The sequence below is a fragment of the Zea mays genome, chromosome 5 (assembly GCF_902167145.1).
Source record: "Zea mays cultivar B73 chromosome 5, Zm-B73-REFERENCE-NAM-5.0, whole genome shotgun sequence".
Taxonomy (NCBI): Eukaryota; Viridiplantae; Streptophyta; class Magnoliopsida; order Poales; family Poaceae; genus Zea; species Zea mays.
In genome coordinates, this window is record NC_050100.1 from 224,032,909 (window position 1) to 224,050,544 (window position 17,636).

At 47.3% G+C, this 17,636-nt stretch overlaps 2 protein-coding genes across 19 annotated transcripts; both read left to right on the plus strand.

Moving 5' to 3' along the window:
* Window positions 1-257: 257 nt before the first annotated feature.
* On the plus strand, window positions 258-9,302 carry LOC103627891 (CLIP-associated protein). 4 transcript variants are annotated; one of them, XM_008648199.4, is made up of 17 exons: window positions 258-638; window positions 1,192-1,357; window positions 1,748-1,909; window positions 2,028-2,125; window positions 2,385-2,459; window positions 2,557-2,625; window positions 3,012-3,097; window positions 3,174-3,291; window positions 4,671-4,769; window positions 4,854-5,163; window positions 5,277-7,051; window positions 7,289-7,393; window positions 7,510-7,584; window positions 7,681-7,749; window positions 7,876-7,944; window positions 8,097-8,198; window positions 8,544-9,221. In XM_008648199.4, the coding sequence occupies exons 1-17, from the start codon at window positions 321-323 to the stop codon at window positions 8,691-8,693; spliced, it is 3,846 nt and encodes a 1,281-aa protein (XP_008646421.1). In that variant the 5' UTR covers window positions 258-320; the 3' UTR covers window positions 8,694-9,221. The 4 variants fall into 4 exon arrangements, with proteins under 4 accessions (XP_008646421.1, XP_008646419.1, XP_008646422.1 ...); XM_008648200.4 differs by having other exon boundaries at window positions 259-638; window positions 7,513-7,584; XM_008648197.4 differs by having other exon boundaries at window positions 7,510-7,749; window positions 8,544-9,302.
* A 504-nt stretch (window positions 9,303-9,806) lies between these two features.
* On the plus strand, window positions 9,807-17,270 carry LOC103627892 (Phosphatidylinositol N-acetyglucosaminlytransferase subunit P-related). 15 transcript variants are annotated; one of them, XM_020538745.3, is made up of 7 exons: window positions 9,807-10,492; window positions 11,796-11,964; window positions 12,067-12,143; window positions 12,245-14,005; window positions 14,111-14,264; window positions 14,355-15,011; window positions 16,734-17,270. In XM_020538745.3, exons 2-6 carry the CDS (start codon window positions 11,811-11,813, stop codon window positions 15,005-15,007), a joined length of 2,799 nt encoding a protein of 932 aa, XP_020394334.1. In that variant the 5' UTR covers window positions 9,807-10,492; window positions 11,796-11,810; the 3' UTR covers window positions 15,008-15,011; window positions 16,734-17,270. The 15 variants fall into 15 exon arrangements, with proteins under 15 accessions (XP_020394334.1, XP_020394332.1, XP_008646428.1 ...); XM_020538743.3 differs by having other exon boundaries at window positions 9,807-11,675; window positions 16,734-17,267; XM_008648206.4 differs by having other exon boundaries at window positions 12,052-12,143; window positions 16,734-17,267.
* The last annotated feature ends 366 nt before the right edge of the window (window positions 17,271-17,636 follow it).

Below are 17,636 nucleotides of genomic sequence, written 5' to 3' on the forward strand. Positions count from 1 at the left end.
ATGAACGTTAAAGAGTAAAAACATACTTCCTCCTCCGTTCTAAAATACTATTTATTTTATAAAACAAATGAATCTACTAACTATCTAAAATAAATTTTAGTTTGAGACAGGAGAATATAAAAATGATTTTATACAACTAACTATGTTTAGGCAGTTCATATCAGAGCGTGAATAAAAGTCATTTCCAAACCGCTAAACGAGCGCCTATAAAACCGCCGCCCTCGAGTTCTCCAAAGTCCAAACCCCGCACCGTACCTCGCTTCGATAGACTTTCTGCTCCACACGTACGCTCGCATAAATCCTTCGTGCCGGCGGGGGAGATGGCAATGCCACCCGCCGCGGTGGCGCGGCTGCGGGAGCTGGTGCCGGCGCCGGGGACGGAGGAGGAGCTGGAGCTCGACGTCGCCGGCGCGGCCGCGCTCGTCGAGTGCTGCTCCGGCCTCCTCCGCCCTGGCGGCGGCGGTGACGGCGACGCCGGGGCCGCGCTCGAGGCGCTCGAGGCACTCTGCGCTGCGGGCGGAGGGGGCGCGATGCGCCGCCATGCCGATGGGCTCGCTCCGCTGGTCGTCGCGCGCCTCGGCGACGGACACGCGGCCGTGCGGGAGGCCGCGAGGAGGTACCTCGTGCTGCTCATGGAGGTATCGCGGCCCGCGGCTTTCGATTCTGTTCTCGCTAGTCCTTGGAGTCCATCGCACTAGTGCAGTGCAGTAGTGCTGGACTACCCTGGTGCTAATCCAAATGATTCCTGTACCAGTTGGTTACGCTTGCAAGCCGTGTGGGGTTTTCAGTTAATTGTTCGGAATTAGCCCCAAACTTTGTGGGCTCGCCATATACAGGCTTAGAAAATTAAACAAATTTGCGGTGAACCATTATTTACGAATTACGATGATAGATAGTATTTTTTGTTATTTATTATGTACGTTGTATAAATAGCACCACGCCAATTTACCTGGTTTAGAAATCTTCAGTGTCGTCTCACTGTCCTTAAGATTTAACCACATTTTTTAGGCCGTATAATTTACTTTACGTTCCAAATTCAGAATGTGGATTACTGTTGGTCATATTATTCATATATAGTAAAGAAACGAGTGAAGTATAATACAAGTATTTGTCACAAGTTCCAGAAAACATTTGCTAACGTGAGTATCAAATTAATACGTTACCTGCTGCCTTGGTTGTTTCATGTCGCAGATGAAGGAGATGAATGCAAGAACGGAAAACACAGAGCCAAACTCAAACGTGCCAAATGACCAACACGTTCACTATACGACAATCGAAATGGAATCTTCTAATACCAGCCAAGCAAGAAAAAATTCCAAAGAGAAGGTCAGCGCAAGAGACATCTCGCTTCTTGCAGGTACGTTGGGCTTGGGTTCAGGTTTTCATGCTATGGTCTATGGAAGGTGGATTATTTAATTTCGTTAAAAAAGAAGTGTGAAATGTTTAATCTGTTTCTGTGCCCAATAAAGTGCCCTGTTCGGGTTTATACATGAGAAATTAGTAAATTAATTCGTCCTCAAATATCGTTTTAAAGTAAATCCAGGATATGATATTATTACTCATAGTAGTACTGAAGTGCTGAAAAACCTAATGATAATACTTCCAATAGACGAGCCAAATGTTGTTATGAATATGTAAGATGGAGCGAATTGGCTGGTGATGTCAAATGTAGTTCCTTTTCTATCTTATCTTACCATACCAGTTCCTTACCATTAGGATATAAATCTGTCGTCCCTTTTTGTCACAGGAGAAGGAGATATTACAAGGAAGTTAGTCGAACCTATAAAGGTTTTCTCTGAGAAGGACCTACTAAGGGAGATAGGAAAAGTAGTATCTACTTTGCAGCCAGATAATGAGTGGTCAATCCGGATAACTGCAATGCAAAGAGTGGAGGGTTTAGTGCTTGGAGGTTCCTGAATGCTTCTTTTTTTATGTTGGCTTTATTGTACGCATAAATATTTATATTTCTCAGTTGAAGAAGTGTAGGATTTCTTCTGAGGGCCTTTTCTATTTCATCTTTGTGCCAGGTGCTGCGGACTATTCGGCCTTCCCCATGCTCCTAAAACAGCTCATGACTCCTCTAATAACTCAGCTTCTGGATAGGAGATCTAGCGTTGTAAAACAGGTTCAGTCACTCGTAGTTCATGTTTGCAATTCAACTTTCTTTCGTTGTTGGAGGAAAGATAATTCTTCTTACACAATTACATGTACTGCAATCTGATCTGCAAATCAACAAAATTGCGACAATAGTACCTTGTTAGATTTGTTTCACCCGAAAACAGACACTCTGTGTGGCTGCTAAATATCCTACTAAATAGAACATGTCATATTTCATCCTTTCTAGGCACTTGCTGAACTGTATTTTTGTATTTGGATACTAATAGGCATGCCATTTATTAAACTTCCTATCAAAAGAGCTACTACGTGACTTTGAGCCATACGCAGAGCTGCTTATTCCGGTATGGTGTTCCTTTATCTCTATGCATCCTCTGCTAACAGCTTTCAGTGTCAGACTGATGTATCTGAATCGACCTTGTTTTTACTTAAAATCCACAGGTCCTTCTTAAGAATGTCGTGATCACCATCCTTGTAATTGCTGAGTCTGCTGATAACTGTATAAAAGAGGTACACATGCTCAAGCGCTAGCTCTGGCCATTTTGTTTTCATCTTGTTTTGCGAAAGGGCCTCTAGCTGAGTTGGTTAGGTGGTCTGAGTAGCACTCCTCAGGTCCTGGGTTCGACTCCCCGTGGAAGCGAATTTCAGGCTGTGGTTAAAAAAATCCACTCGTCTGTCCCATGTCAAAGCACAGGTCTAAGGCTCAGCCCCGGTCGTGGTCGTTCTCACATGGGCTTCGATGCCGCTGTGTATGGGTGGGGCAGGAGTTCGGAGGTTTTCTCGACCTGTGTGAGAAGGTCTTCTTCTTAATTCAATGCCCGGGGGCTATCTTACCCCTCGCAGGTCGAGTTTTTTTTGTTTTCATCTTGTTTTCATCTTTCTTGTTCTATGCACAGATGTTAAGGAACTGCAAGGTGGCTCGTATACTACCAAGGATTATTGAATTTGCAAAGAATGATAGAAGTGCTGTTCTTCGTGCCAGGTATGAGACACACTAATGTGGTATTGCGACAGATAATGCTTAATGGGAGCTAAAAAAAGGTTTTCCCCAATTGCAGGTGTTGTGAATATGCAACACTAATGTTAGAGTACTGGGTTGATACTCCAGAAATACAGAGATCAGCTGACCTGTACGAAGACCTTATAAAATGTTGTATAGCAGATGCAACTAGTGAGGTATTTACATTGTGTCATTCATTCATTCTCCGTTTCTTGTTATTTCTTGAGAGGATTGCCTGTTAGAAGTTTGACTCGGATACCACAAGGTCATCTCTTCCTCCTGTAAATTTGGAGCACAGTCTAGTCTCTAGTGTTTTCTTTTTTAAAAAAAATACTTTTTTAAAAGTATTGGCAGGAGCTATGTCTCTCAATTAAGAAGAAATGAAATTGACCCTGTTTTAAAGAAAATCGAGCCCAAAACCTTACAAATACAAGACGATAGCCCTACGTGGAGCAAACAAAGGGCTAACCCACCATTACGACGCAGAAGAGCACATAAACTACTAAGAGTCATCGTTGCCAAGCATGATTGCAAAGCAACCAGCAGCTCCGAGCCTCCGACTTCCAATGGCACCCCCAGACGAACCAAACAAAAAACAGACAGACGCCCCGAGGAGAGGTCACAAAAGGTCATCTTTTTCGAGCTCAAGCCAAAGAGCAGCTCCGACTTCCATACATGAACCTCTGCCCTGCCCCCGTCTTTTGCCCAGCCACCAAAACAAACTAGCCCACGAAAGGGGATTTGCCTCATATCATCGTTGTCGAGCCACGTCCCCTGACGTAGCAGCTCCGACTTCACACTGCAAGGACTCCACCTGCACCCGCACACTGGTTGCCGAGAAGCGAAAGCATCAACCGAAGGCGACGTCGAGACCAAGACGAACTTCAAAAGCGACGCCTTTAGTAAGGGAGTGATGTCACCGTGACGCCACCGTCGCTTGTCCGCGATGGACCGGACTTTCGCCCATGGAAGACAGTGCTAGGGATGCAACGCCCTCAACAGGGGAAGCGGCGCCCATGGGTGTCAGTGTCGCTGAGACTTTCGCCCAAGAAGTCCCGCAGCACATCGCCAGGCCATGGGTGCTAGGGATGCAACACCCTCAACAGGGAAACGGCGCCCATGGGGGCAATAGAGCAACTCCTCTTTTAAAAGACTTTCATTAGATATTGCCACATTGATTCATTAAACATAAAGTGAACCTATGACTAGCCTATTGATTGTCAAGGCTGAGTACTCCTGAATTATTATGAATATATGCTCTATGTGGGGCAAAAGGAAAACCTGGACTGTTATAGTTTCTTCTAAGATGCAGATCTTGGATCCCTCTTAAAGTCTTAAGAGAGAAGTCTTGTGTAAAATTAGTTCATTTGTTTCCATCAAAAGATAAAACAGTGTATTAGTCAGTTTGTAATTTTTTTAGTCATGGGTTACGTGGAGATTGTCAACTGAAAGATGCCTGTGAAGAATCTATAGCTGTTGCAGTCCTCAATGTCTTGTCTTTTCATTGTGGAAGTCAGAAGTCCTCTGACTTATTCTGCTATTTTCCAATTTCAAGGTCCGATCAAGCGCAAGGGCATGCTACAGGATGTTCTCAAGGATTTGGCCTGACCGTTCGCATCAGCTGTACTCATCTTTTGAACCACCCAGACAGAAAGTATTTCCTTAAACTTATCTTGCGTCGGCGAAATTTATCAGACATATTAATTATCTAATCATGTAACTGCATTTTTTTATGTAGATGATAAATGATGAAGATACTGAGACACCTCAAGCGCATCTTCCTCCAGTTAAAATAAGTCATCTTCAACCTAGTTCTTTCGTTCCAGCTGTAATAGATAAAGTTGTTAAGGTCGATTCTGGGATATCATTTTCTTCCGGAGACCTTCAAACATCAGACATACTATACCTCCAGTGTGATGATATAATCGCAAAAGGCCTAGATGCGGGCAATAACGATGACACACTGACTATTGGAAGTTCTTTTGAGGATAAGATCACACTAAGAGAACTAGAAACTAGAGACAGAGATACTGAGAAAAATGATTCAGGTACCTGCCATGAAAAAAAACAAAATTTATCATTACCTGTAAACACTTGTATTTTTTAATTTGTCTAACTGGAAATATTGGGCTCCGCTGACCAATTTATTGCATAAGTTCAGGCAACAGTACAGGTGTCAATTCATCGGCTCGTGACCAACCAACTGCCACTCCCATTACAATAGAAGCACCTTCAGAAATGTCACTGGATGATGCAACTGTTGTAACAATTGTTCAAGACAAGGCTGAATGCAAGCTGAATGTTGAACCGATAAATCAGCAAGTTCAAGCACAAGAAGATCCTTCTGACTTGACATGCCTGTCACCTGCAGTTAACTCGAAAGGTGCAGGGAACTTACTAAAGGAAAATCCTGTTGAAGTAAGCTCTGATGCTGGATCAAGTGGAAAAGTAGGAACTCATAAGAAGAGTGCTGTTTCTAAGAAGCCACGTGGTAGTTACACCCCTAACTTCCGGCGACCTCTCTTGAGTAAGCAGATGACAAATTGGTTTTATGCCAGTACCAAAAGTGATATACATGAGAAGCAACTCATTCTGGGAGAAATGGTCAACAACATGGATGTGCCCTCATCTATTACAGAGGCACTTTCTTTGGGTCTTAACCCAAGATCAGATTGGATGATGAAGGTATATGCATTCAGTTTCTTAAGACAGTGTTTGCTAGAACGTGGATCAAAAGGCACTCAGGAAGTTGCACAAAATTTTGAGAAGGTTATGAGGCTTGTTTGTCGATATCTAGATGATCCCCATCACAAAGTGGCACATGCTGCTCTCTCTTCACTAGCTGATATCATGCCAGTTTTCAAGAAGCCTTTTGAACATTATCTCGACAAGACACTGCCCCATATTTTCTCCCGGTTAAATGATCCAAAGGAATCAATCAAGCAGCAGTGCTTGGCAATTTTGAAACATGCAAATGAAAGTTATCCCATTGATTCTCTCTTACCCGCCTTACTTCGTTCGCTAGATGAGCAGAAATCTCCCAAGTCAAAACTGGCAGTTCTTGAGTTTGCAAATGCCTCTTTTGTGAAATGCGAAGTCAATTCTGAAAGCTATTGTAGCAGCAGCTTCCTCAAGCCATGGTTTGGAAAACTTGCCCATTTGTTTAACGATAAAAACAAGAAACTGAAGGAGGTTACAGTGGTTGGTTTCTCATCTATTTATTCTCACTATGATCCTACATCCATGTTAAGCTTTTTGGTCACCCTGTCAATGGAAGAACAAAAGCGGCTAAAACGGGCAATGAAGCAATTAATACCATCAATAGAAAGTGACATGGAAGAGTTCTTGCAACAGAAGAGACATAAGCAAAAGACTCCATCTTTTGATATTTTTACTGCAAAATCACCACTTCATCCTGCATTTCAATCTGCAAAATCACCACTGCATCCTGCTCATCGATCTTCTAAATCACCACTCCATCCTCGATTTGCTGAGTCGCCCGGTCATTCCGCATATAAATACGCCAAGTCACCGCTGCATCCCTCGTATCAACCTGCTAACTCACCGCTGCATCCCTCGTATCAATCTAACTATGTCAAGGCTGATGATTGTTTCAGTTCTGCACTCCAGTGTCTCCCGGATACATCTTTGGAAGTCCAGGAGGACCGTACTGGAAGGATTGAGATCGAATCTCCTAATAAATCTTATGGGCACAAAGCTGAAATGATGGACAAGAAGTCCTGTACCGTGAGGTCAAAGAATGATCTCCCGAGAAGAAGTGACTTCAGTGTGATATCAAATAACATAGTTCAGAATGCAAGCAGTAGGGACAGTCGGAGTACAAAGATACTTGATGAACCAAACGACAGTGAACTGCACATAAATACCCGAAAAAACAAAGTTACGAGGACGAGGAATGATTTGCAGGATCATGAGGTAATCATTTCCCACTCATCTTTCTCTCTCTCTTAAAATAGCACTTCTGCACATACATCAGATCTCTAAAAATTTTGACTAACCTGATGGTGTTTTGTTTGATAACTACAGTACTATTTAGTGTGTTCTCTTTCTGCAACAGTTACATGCTATAAGTGTCCTATGAGCTTGTTTTTACAAATCTTGGCAACAGATTTTACAAAGCTAGACACCACCTCATCTTGCACTCGTTTTCAGAATTTACACCAGATGTCTTCTTCCCTTCTCGAGATGCTTGATGACCCAGATATGGCCACAAGAGAGCTTGCACTTTCTCTGCTGGCTGAAATCCTTGAAAAGCACGTAAGCTTTTTTTTTTCTGAGAGTCGTTAGCAGTGACTACTCGTCTGTTTACACGCGCCACCATTGGATACCGTTTCCCCATGATAACGACCCTTTGCCTTGCCCTTCCCGTCCAGCAGAAGGCGATGGAGAACTGCGTTGAGCTTCTTGTAGTTAAACTGCTGCATGCAACCAAAGACGGTGCCTTGAAGGTAATGCACAGTTGCAGTGCTTGGTTCGGCTCGCATTTGCTGGTGCAACCACAAAGCTGGCATCTGAAGCCTTTATTTATGTCACTGTCGCTGCAGGTTGTAAATCAGGCCCATATCTGCTTGACAACTGTGGTCACTCAGTTCGACCCACTCAGATGCCTTGGGGTAAGCTTGTTTTGCATCGTCGTTAAGTGTTGCTGTTTAACTACAAGAAATCTTGTGTTGCTGTTTTTTTTTTTTGTTTGCCGTCGTCACTGCAAGTAATCTTGTGTTTCTCATGTAAACGTGCAGGCCATCGCTTCTCAGCTGGCCAGCCAGGATGAGAAAGTTCTTATTGTAAGCATCAATAGTCTGAGCAAGGTATGTAGTCAGCCCACCAGGTTTTGCCGCGCGCATTCATGTGTACAGCTCATCGTCTTGCCTTGACCCGTGTTAGGTGTGAGGGATGCAACTAGGCATGTGTATTTCCCAAATTGGACGCTCCCCTGATCTCTATCCTTCCTTCGTTTCAGCTTGTGATGCGATTCTCGGAGGACAACCTGATGGCTCATCTGCCAACGTTTCTTCCAGCACTTGTGGATGCTTCCAAAAACCGCAGTCCGTATGTCCGCAAGGTTAGTCCATTCCGGGAAATCTGTTTTTTATTTTTTTTCACCTCCTCCAGATTGCTTTATATGGTAAAAGACTAAAAGGTAGTAGGGAATTACTTAGGTAATAAATAAAAACCGGAGTATTGATCATATATGCCTTGCTGCTGTGTAGCATACTGACATTTTTTTTAAAAAAAACGAGTAGCATACTGACAATAATACCATGTACTTGCTCTGAAGTCTGAACCATGCACACACATACAGACAATAATAGCATGTACTACGAGTAGTAGTAATTGTATTTGCTCGCCCCATCACAAAAAAGGAGGAGAAAATGATGGCATTGTGTTGGTCATTCATCGGCTGCAGGCTGCGATGGTGTGCGTGGTGGACGCGTACCTGAAGCTGGGGCCGGCGCTGCTGCCGTACCTGGAGGGCCTGGACAGCGCGCAGCTGCAGCTGATAACCACCCACGCCAGCCGTCTGTCCCAGGCAAGATTGATTGCGTCGGACGGCTGACGCAGCGGGGCACGCCGGACGGGCCGGCCGGCCGAGGATGTTCCGGGGCAGAGCAGCGTGCGTCGTCGTCGTCGGCGTACCACCCGCTCCTCCTTATAACGCCCGTGCGCGCCCCGGAAGGAGGAGGAGGAGGAGGAGGAGGAGGAGGAGGAAGAAGAAGAACGATGCCCTGCTGTGACTACTGCGCTCCCAATTTATGAGCATACAGTAGACCGCACTGCGCTGCGGACGGAAGTGTACTGCGAGCAGCAATGGCTGCGCCTGGTTTTTCTTCTTCTTGTGGCTTGTATTTAGAGATATATAGAGAGAGAGAGAGCGTGTGCTATGCGTGCGGCTGTTGTCATTTAAGGGCTTGTTCGGTTATTTCTATCCCATGTGGATTGGATGTGATTGGAAAAAAATTGTGAAAGATTTTGACTTGTTTGGGATTGAAATCCATCCATTCCCACCCAATCCACATGGATTGAGAGCAAAACGAACAAGCCCTAAAGTGGGAAGTAAAGGGTGAACAGTCAGTCGGTTATGAAATACTGCAGCGATGGATTTGAATCAAAAAAGAAGAAGGTTCTGTGTGCTGGAACCTGGACTGGATTGGATGCTACTCCTGTAGATACAACAGGTTGGTGATCTGGTCTATGGAGATCGAGAGCAGCAGAGGCTGCATGTGCACCGCAATCCCTGCCGTGCCGTATGGCGTCGGCTTTGGTTGGCTTGGCTGCCCAGTGCCCAGTGCAGTGCATGAATGAGGAAGGAAGCGGACGAACCTGCGCCGGTGCCGTGCCCTGTCCACCCGGAGACTGGACGATATAGAAAGAGAGATGGAGAGTGCACCGGGGGATGGCATGATGGGGTGGCAGAAGGGCGAAGAGAAGGCCGCCGGCGGCAATCATCGAGCGGAGCGGAGTCCATCAGGTCGGTCGAATCCAAGCCCAAGTCCAGTTCAGCCAGCTGGCACACGTGGGCGATGAAGCAACACCGTGACTGTGAGCGTCACGTCACGCCAAATGGCCAGTTGCAGGAGAAGAAGATTAGTGCAGTACGTAGTATACGTAACGTAATCGAGGAGAACAACACCGGTATAGAAAGAAAGAGGAGAAGCGGGTGCCTGCCTACCGCGGCCCATTAATGGTGCTTCACGTGACCTGCCACGCCCCCACCTCCGGCCCCCCCTACCCTACTGTGCACGGTGGCTACACCACTACTACTACTAGGCAGCCGAGCTCCTCGCCTCGCTCTCGCTCTCGCTCCTCCACCTTCCCTCCCTTGGGTCCGTCCGTTTGCCGTGCGCCATTGCCCATTGCCCATTGCGCCCTGCGCCCCCTCCCTTGGCCAAGTTGCCATTTGCCTTCCCTTTCCCTCCGCATCGGCCCATCCCAGTATCCTACCCTCCCCCTCCCACTCACGGCAGCTGCCATTGTCGCCCTGTCTGCCCCCCTCCACGCTCTCCCTATCCACCACAGCACAGCACAGCACAGCGCCACGCACGATCTCGCCGGTGCCACCGTGCTCCCCCACCTTCAAATGTCGGGCCTCCTTCCACCGGCGCCCCGCGGCACGGAGCACTGAGCGCAGTCCGGTCCGGCGCTGCCCCACTGCGACAAGGAGGACGGGCAAGCGCCGCCAGCCGCGCGGGGCCTCCGCTCTGCTCACCCTCGCCGCGGGGGAGACACACGGGGTAGGTGCGGAGAGGACGCTAGATCCGCGCGCCCGACCGTCCCCGCCGCCTCCCACCGGCCACCGCACCGCCGCCGCCGGCGGTTCCCTCGTCGTCGCGCGCCAGCGCAGCTGCTGCAGTGCAGGTCCGGCACCCCATCCTATGCTTTTCTATCTGCTTGGTGGACGGAGGTGGGTCTTGCCGTTTTTGGGTTGGGTTGGGTTGGCCGGTTGGGTGAGCTGCTCACCCGGCTTCGGGTGGTGCTGGTGGTGACCGTTCGCCGTCGCTGTCTCTCCCAAAAGCGGCGCCCTTTTCAGCCGCACGGAGCTCCTCCAGCCCAGTCCTCCTTTTTTTTTTATTAATCACCTCTCTAATCCGATCTAATCGCAGTCACCTGCTCGCCTCCCACTCTATCCTGAAGACCTGAACTAGTAATTAATGCCCGGGATTGTTTGTTCTCTCCTAACCTCCGCCTTGCCGCATCCATGGGGACCAGCGCCACCGCCACCTTTCCCTCCGCCACGCCCATTGGCTTCGCTGCCGCTGCCGTTGCCATTGCTGCGCCCCGCCCCCGTCCTCCTCCTCCTCGGCGGTGGTATAACGACGGCTGCGTCCTCCCCCCGATTCGGCTGTTGCCGTTCCGTTCCGCCGACCAGGGAACATGCTCTGCGCCTCTGCTCTAGTCCGCGCCGCCCGTCCCAATCACGCCATTCCCGCCGCCCGCTCACTCGCCCCCTGCATGCAATGTAATTTATTATTCGCTCCACCGCTGCGCCTCGTCTGATGAGGACGAGATTCGGTCGGATCTTTTTCTGCGTCCGTCACCGTCCGTTCGGGCGGGCTACAAAAGAAAAGGGAAGGCCGGCGCCCTTTCCTCCGCCCGCCCGCCTCTCGCGGCGTGGTTGCGAAAGCTTCCGTAAGTTCCTGCCAAAGGGAGGAGATTGCTGCTGCGTCGAGGAGCCATTTTCCTTGCAGCCTGCATAGCGGAAGAGAAAAGGCAGGCACTGGCAGAGAGAAACCCTAAGCTAGTTCGCCACTTCTGGCCTCCCCCCCCCCCCCCCCCCCCCCCCCCCCCCGGGGTGCCGGCGGCCGAAATGTGATGATGAGTTCTTGTGGCGTCCGCCCATCATCATAGTTCCCTGTCGTCCTTGGCCCATTTGTTCCTGTCCTCGGGGGAGCGAGGCGTCGGGGCTCGCGCGCTTCACGTGTTGATTCCTCGCTCCCGCACACTGCCTCCTCGTCGGATTTCGTGGTGCGGATGCCGCTTTTTGGACGCAGCTGATCAGTTGTTGCTTTTTGTTCCGTTCTAGCGCTCCTGCCTTGTCCCGGTTCTTCTCTCTCTTTCTCGCTCACTGCCTGTCTTCAAAAGTTTCGAACTTTGAAATCTCCTGTTACTATGACGATGTGATTACGGAATATGACGAGTTATTATGACTCTGGATTTGCAGGAAGGGACGGTGTGAATGAAAGGCGCTCAGGATAAAAGGCACAGAAAGAAGCAGGACCTCCAGGTTCTCGGGCCCTTCCCGGGATGCCTGGGGAGGATGATCAACATGTTAGACCTCAGCAATGGCGTGGTTGCTACCAAGATGCTCACTGAGAAGGCGCATAGAGATGGTACATATTTCTCTTACTCAGTGTGTTCCCTGGGATGGGTTTCTTCCTCAGTGTGTGCTGCTCCACGAAATCTCTGATGTGGTGTAGCATATGCCTTTGCAGTTTCTCCGGCCGGAAAAGACCGGAGTAATACTTTCAAGATGGCAATTAATCCCCCAGCTCAGACTGAAGATAAACAAGTATGCCAATTTTTCATGTTTCTTCTTTCATTGAAATAAAATTTGCGCACAACTGGAAGTTAGTTACACGATTTTGTTCTTCTTCTACGATTTACCTGCAGAGGGATAGTCAGACAAGAAGGAATTTCCCTACTAAAAGGTCAAACTCGCCTACTAAAAGGACTGGTGCGATGCCTGTTAAAATGCTGATGGAGCAGGACATGTGGAAAGAAAGACGGCCTGATGAGGAGCCACTGAATGTTGTTGCAAGATTAATGGGCCTACATGAGCCTCCAGGTCAGCAATCCAATTTCCCTTTAGGAAGACAATTGGATAAGAAATATCAGTGTGGTGGTTTTGAAGAGAACTACTGGAATCTCAAGTCAAAGAAGGAAAGCAAATGCCACCAAAACCAAAAGGCAGGGCCACGCCATCAGCACACTTGGAATGGTTCTGGTGACCAACCATCAAGAATCAGTAGCAGCCAGAGCATGCACCAAGAAAATGAGACTTGTGAGAAGAGGATGTCAATTGTTCGCGAGAAGTTTGCTGAAGCAAAGCGACTAGCCACAGATGAGAAACTTCTTCATTCGAAGGAGTTCCAAGATGCACTGCAGTTTTTAAGCTCAAATAGAGACCTATTCTTGGAGTTCCTTGACGAGCCAAATCCTCTATTATCAAGCAACCGTTATGAGTTCCAACCTGTTGCACCACCTTCTGAAGTAAAGCAAATAACCATACTGAAGCCATCAGAACCAGCAAAGAGAAAAGACAGCATCTTTGTGGGGAGACAACTGTTTTCAGATGGAGATGGAGGTGAAAGTGAACGAAACAGATACAGGCGCCATCAGAGTTCGGATGTTTCCCCAGCAAATTCAAATTTGTCTGAGCCAACAAAAATTGTAGTACTAAAACCAGGATTCCCCAGTTCTCATGACTCCAGGATTGCGAGGTCTTCATTATCATCAGCAGAAGACAGTGAAGATGAAAGTATGATGGCGGTTGATGAAACCATGTGCTCAAGAAGGTTGGCAAAGGAGATCACTTGGCAGATGAGGATGCGGCTAAAAGACAGGCAAGACGAAGAGAGTATGCTCTCATGTGAATACCCTGACTTTTATATCGGAGATGACTCCTTCAGTAAATCAGAAGTTGAGATTCCAAAAGAGATGTGTGGTGAAACAAGTGGGGAATTGGAGTTTGGCACTCCGACTTCTGGCCGCTCTTGGGATTTTCTGAGTAGAAGTGGAAGTCCTTTCTCTGCGTCATGCTCTAGTCAGGCATCCCATAGAAGGGAGCCGTCAGTAGTTAGGGAAGGCAAGAAGAAGATTTTAGAGAGATTGTCTATGGTATCATCAACAGTCAATATTGAGGAAGAAATGGAAGGTCGCAGAAGTACAGGCACACTTGGTGACATGCTCACAATATCGAAAGTCAAGGACCAGGAAGAAATTGGGGCTGAAACACTGGGGAGCCCAGCACCTGAGCTGGAACCTGAGGAGCCTTTCTCATGTTTGCCAAGATCTCGATCCCTTCCACTTTCTTTGTCCTATGGAGTCGCTGAGTCAAATGGAATAACCTCTGGCACTCATGAAGCTGAAAAGGAAAGAATCAGGAAGTCGTCATCGTTTAGGGAAAAAGTTTCTAGCCTGTTCTCTAAAAATAAGAAATCAACCAGGGAGAAGGTAGATCCATCTGTGAGCAATAGACTCAAACATGGAGGGGCTGTGACTACTGGTGATGTGAAGGAAATCTGCAACCATCTTGCCCTAGACAATCTTCAGAAACAACATACTTGTCTAAACACAGATGAGAAGAACACTGTGCAAGGACTCGTGACTAGTTCTTGTGAGACCAATAGTGCAGCTGATATCCCTGCCAAGGTAATTCAAAATCTATCTCGTTTAAGCTGGAACTTATGGTTTTCATACAATCACTTCTGTATCCCTCAAAAGTCCAAAATATGATAGTTAGCTTTGTTGTATCAGGATATTTCCTCCATTTCAAGTCTTGGTGTCCCAGGAATCTTTGGTGGCCTTCAGGATGAACCTAGTCCTGTATCTGTACTAGATGGACCGTTTATATGTGATAACAATAGGAGGCTACTGTACTCATCTGAAAATTTCATCACTTCATCCCCACGTAAGCCTGAAACCCCATCTCATCAAACTTTTAGCCGTCTAGCGCAAGATGGTCTTATCACAAATGGCATTTATTTACATATATGTGCAGAAGCTTTGTCAAGGTCTCCCCTGATCGGATCATTTTCACGGTCACTGTCATGGGAGGATCCCCCGCTGGAAGTCATGTCGCCGAATTCGTTGAGACTCTCAAGGCTTTTCTCGAAGGCTGATGAAGATCTAGATTCACTGACGTTTATCCAGAAGCTGGTCCACTCTCGAGGCACGGGTCGAGAAAGTTGCATATTAGCTGACCCTTTGGACCCGAGTTTGCTCGAGAAGATTTCGGATTACGAAGAAGATGGAATTAAGTTTGGGAAAAGGCGGCCCAAACAGAGGCTCCTTTTCGACGCCGTAAACGAAGCGCTCATCGAGCTTGCTTCGATGGCGGAACTGGCTGCGTACCCCTGGGGTAGATCATGCTCTTCGGAGCACGGGGATTGCAAGAACGGTTCCAGCAGTAATTCTGCGGCTGAGGAAATCTGGCGGGTCATTAGGAACTGGTCGATACTTGAGAAGTACCCTCCCGGTGAAGCTATTGAAAGAAATCTCTTGCTGGAGATGATACTAAAGAGGGAGGTGGCGGAGGCAGCCAGCGCTGACACGACTCGGTTAGAGACGTTTGATCTCAACACCACGGTCTGCGCCATGGTCTTGGATGGCCTGGTTGAAGAGACAGTTGTAGATCTGACTAACTACTGCTAGTGAGGTACCTCTGCCCTCTAACTAATAATCTCGCGCTCTGCTCCCTAGTGTTGGTGTTTGGTGTGATACTTGCTGCCGTAACACTGCTCCATGCTATTACTCGCTCAAATGTGATGCCAAATAAATGGGTCTCTACGTTGTTTACGTTTCTGTTTTGATCTCTTCTACCGTGGTATTTGTTCTAGCCGTCAACTATTAAGGCCTTGTTCGTTTGTGTCGGATTGGTGGGTCGGAACGATTCCTACCCGGATTGTTTCTCTAATTTATATAAACTTTGATTAGCTGGAACGATTCCGGGTGTAATCCGATAGAAACGAACAAGCCCTAATGGTGTTGGCAATGAACTATATATGCCATTGCTGTGTCCATAACCAGTTTTTTTTACACAAACAAGACAAAAAACAATAAGTTGCATGGCTCCACACTTCCACGGCACTAGTTTGTTGATGCTTCCTGTAGACTATAGCTGAGTTCGTCTCACTCGGGACGGAGAAAAAAGGGAGAGGAGGAAATAGTAGTGGCGTGCTGCTGTGGTGGGGACCTACGCCTGCTTGGATCGATCAGTCCAACGCATGATCTGGTGGTGCAGAGGACATGAAAACATGCACATGGCATCTTGGAGCCTGTTTTGTCCTGTCCTGCCCACACACAACTCGCGAGGCACAAGATGATCTTGTTAGGGCGCATGTCAACAACTGTCATTTTGTTTATCTGATTCGAGGGCACCTTTTTTGTTTAGTTTAATCCAAAGCTTAGAGCCTACCACCCCCCATGTGCCACTAGGCTGAAACATAGTACATGCTTACCAGTAAGACAAATGTTGGCCGCCCATTGGCATGGCTTATTAATTTGGTGACGGAATCAGCCAGGCTGAACTGCCCTGTCGTCGCCTCAAGATTGGCGCGTTTTGGGCCCTGCATAAGCAAAAAAATAACTGGAGAGAGAGACATAGAGAGAGAGAGAGAGAGGAGAATCTTGAGCAGCCTTCATACCTTGGGGACATGTAATCTGATGAGGTGAATGAGGATGATAGCCACGGCATCAAACATGGAGCTTTGCCCTGGTGTCTCCACCCGCCTGTTAGTTTAAAACAACTTGATACATGTACTGATAATACATACATATATTACTCTTGCTGTTGGCTGAAGGAAGGAGATGCTTGTTGCTGTTGCTGCCTGGTTGGATTATTAGGGTTCCTGTGGGCTTGGCTGCCATTGCCATGTGGGCGTGCCACGTGGGCCCGCATGCCAGGCAGTGGAGACGGTGCACAGCTGCTGCAGGTCACTGGGGACCTGGAGGAGCGCCAGCATGCAGATGCAGGTGGTGGCCAAGGACCGGGTTAGCTAGCCCTGTTCATCTTTTGTTCACCTTTTCAGGGGAGCATGTGAATTTCCCTGGAGCATCTGCAACTCTAGCAGTGTGATTTCTCTCGCTCCTCGCAAGTTGCCACTGTTTGTGGTCTGATGTCTGAAGAAAACACAGCAGTGGGTCTCGGCTCTCTTGTTCTCTAGCTAGGGGCCCTCTTGCCTCTCCAGTTAAACAATTCAACGGTAGCTGTAGTTGTTGCGAGCACGGGGGACTGAACTGACTGTGTGGGTGACAGCAGGGTAAAGAAAGAAATGGTTGTGACTCCTCTCTGCTTTGCTTCAGGCTTTACTCTTGTATCTATTGTGCCTTTTCGCTTGGCATTGCATACCATCAGCTAGCATTTTTTTTCTCTCCTCAGTTCTCAGAAGAAGGAAAAGAAGGGTACAGATGTAAACGAGGAGTGCTGAGAAAGATGCATGCGTGCTCTTCTTCATCCTTGGTCCGCCTGCCTTTGCTTTGCAGTGTCTCTTGCTGCTGCCGTTTGCTGGGTGTTTTGTAGTGCAGTGCTTGGCCATTGCCATGGAAGTATGGAAGCCCGTCTTAAAGACTGAAGGCTAGAAGCAGTATAAGTCGGTATGGATTAAAACCAAGTGAACGTTCGAGCAGCCGCCAATTTGCTGTAGGTCTTCTGCGGAATGATCTGACGAATGGATGAATGATTGCCATGAACCGCTTGCACGTTTTGCTCTTGGTAGTGGTACTGCTACCCTGTCCTGTAGTTGGCTGTGTGTTGTTGGTTCTTCTCGTTCAGATCCCTGTACAGTGACTGGCTGACAGTTTTGAATTGGGGCTGCCATGCCACTGCCACCTTCTACGGCGGATGCGTGCTTTCTCACCGATCCTTGAAGCATGAATGCGTACATTAACTAATTTGATCTGGTGATTGCTTGTTTGATCTGGCATGCAACGTTAACTAATTTGACCAAGTAAAAGGGTCCTCGATCCTCCTCAAAGCAAGCTACTGCCATGGCAGGAGGGGTGGGCCACTGCTAAACTACTATTTAAAATAGTTACAATTTTTATTTTTAGGAAAAAATATTTATAGAAGTAAAATAATGATTCAGGTTTTTTTGTTGTTGTTGGTCGTCTACCCCAGCAATAATGATTCAGAAATTTGTTTCTATAACAAACTTATTTAGAGCTATGAATAATCTTTTAAAAATCTAGTCAGATTTAAGACATGTTTTATTTATATAACGATAACTAATAAAGAACGGAGAGAGTATGTCCGTTGCATTCTTCAGCGAGAAAACAATAAAGA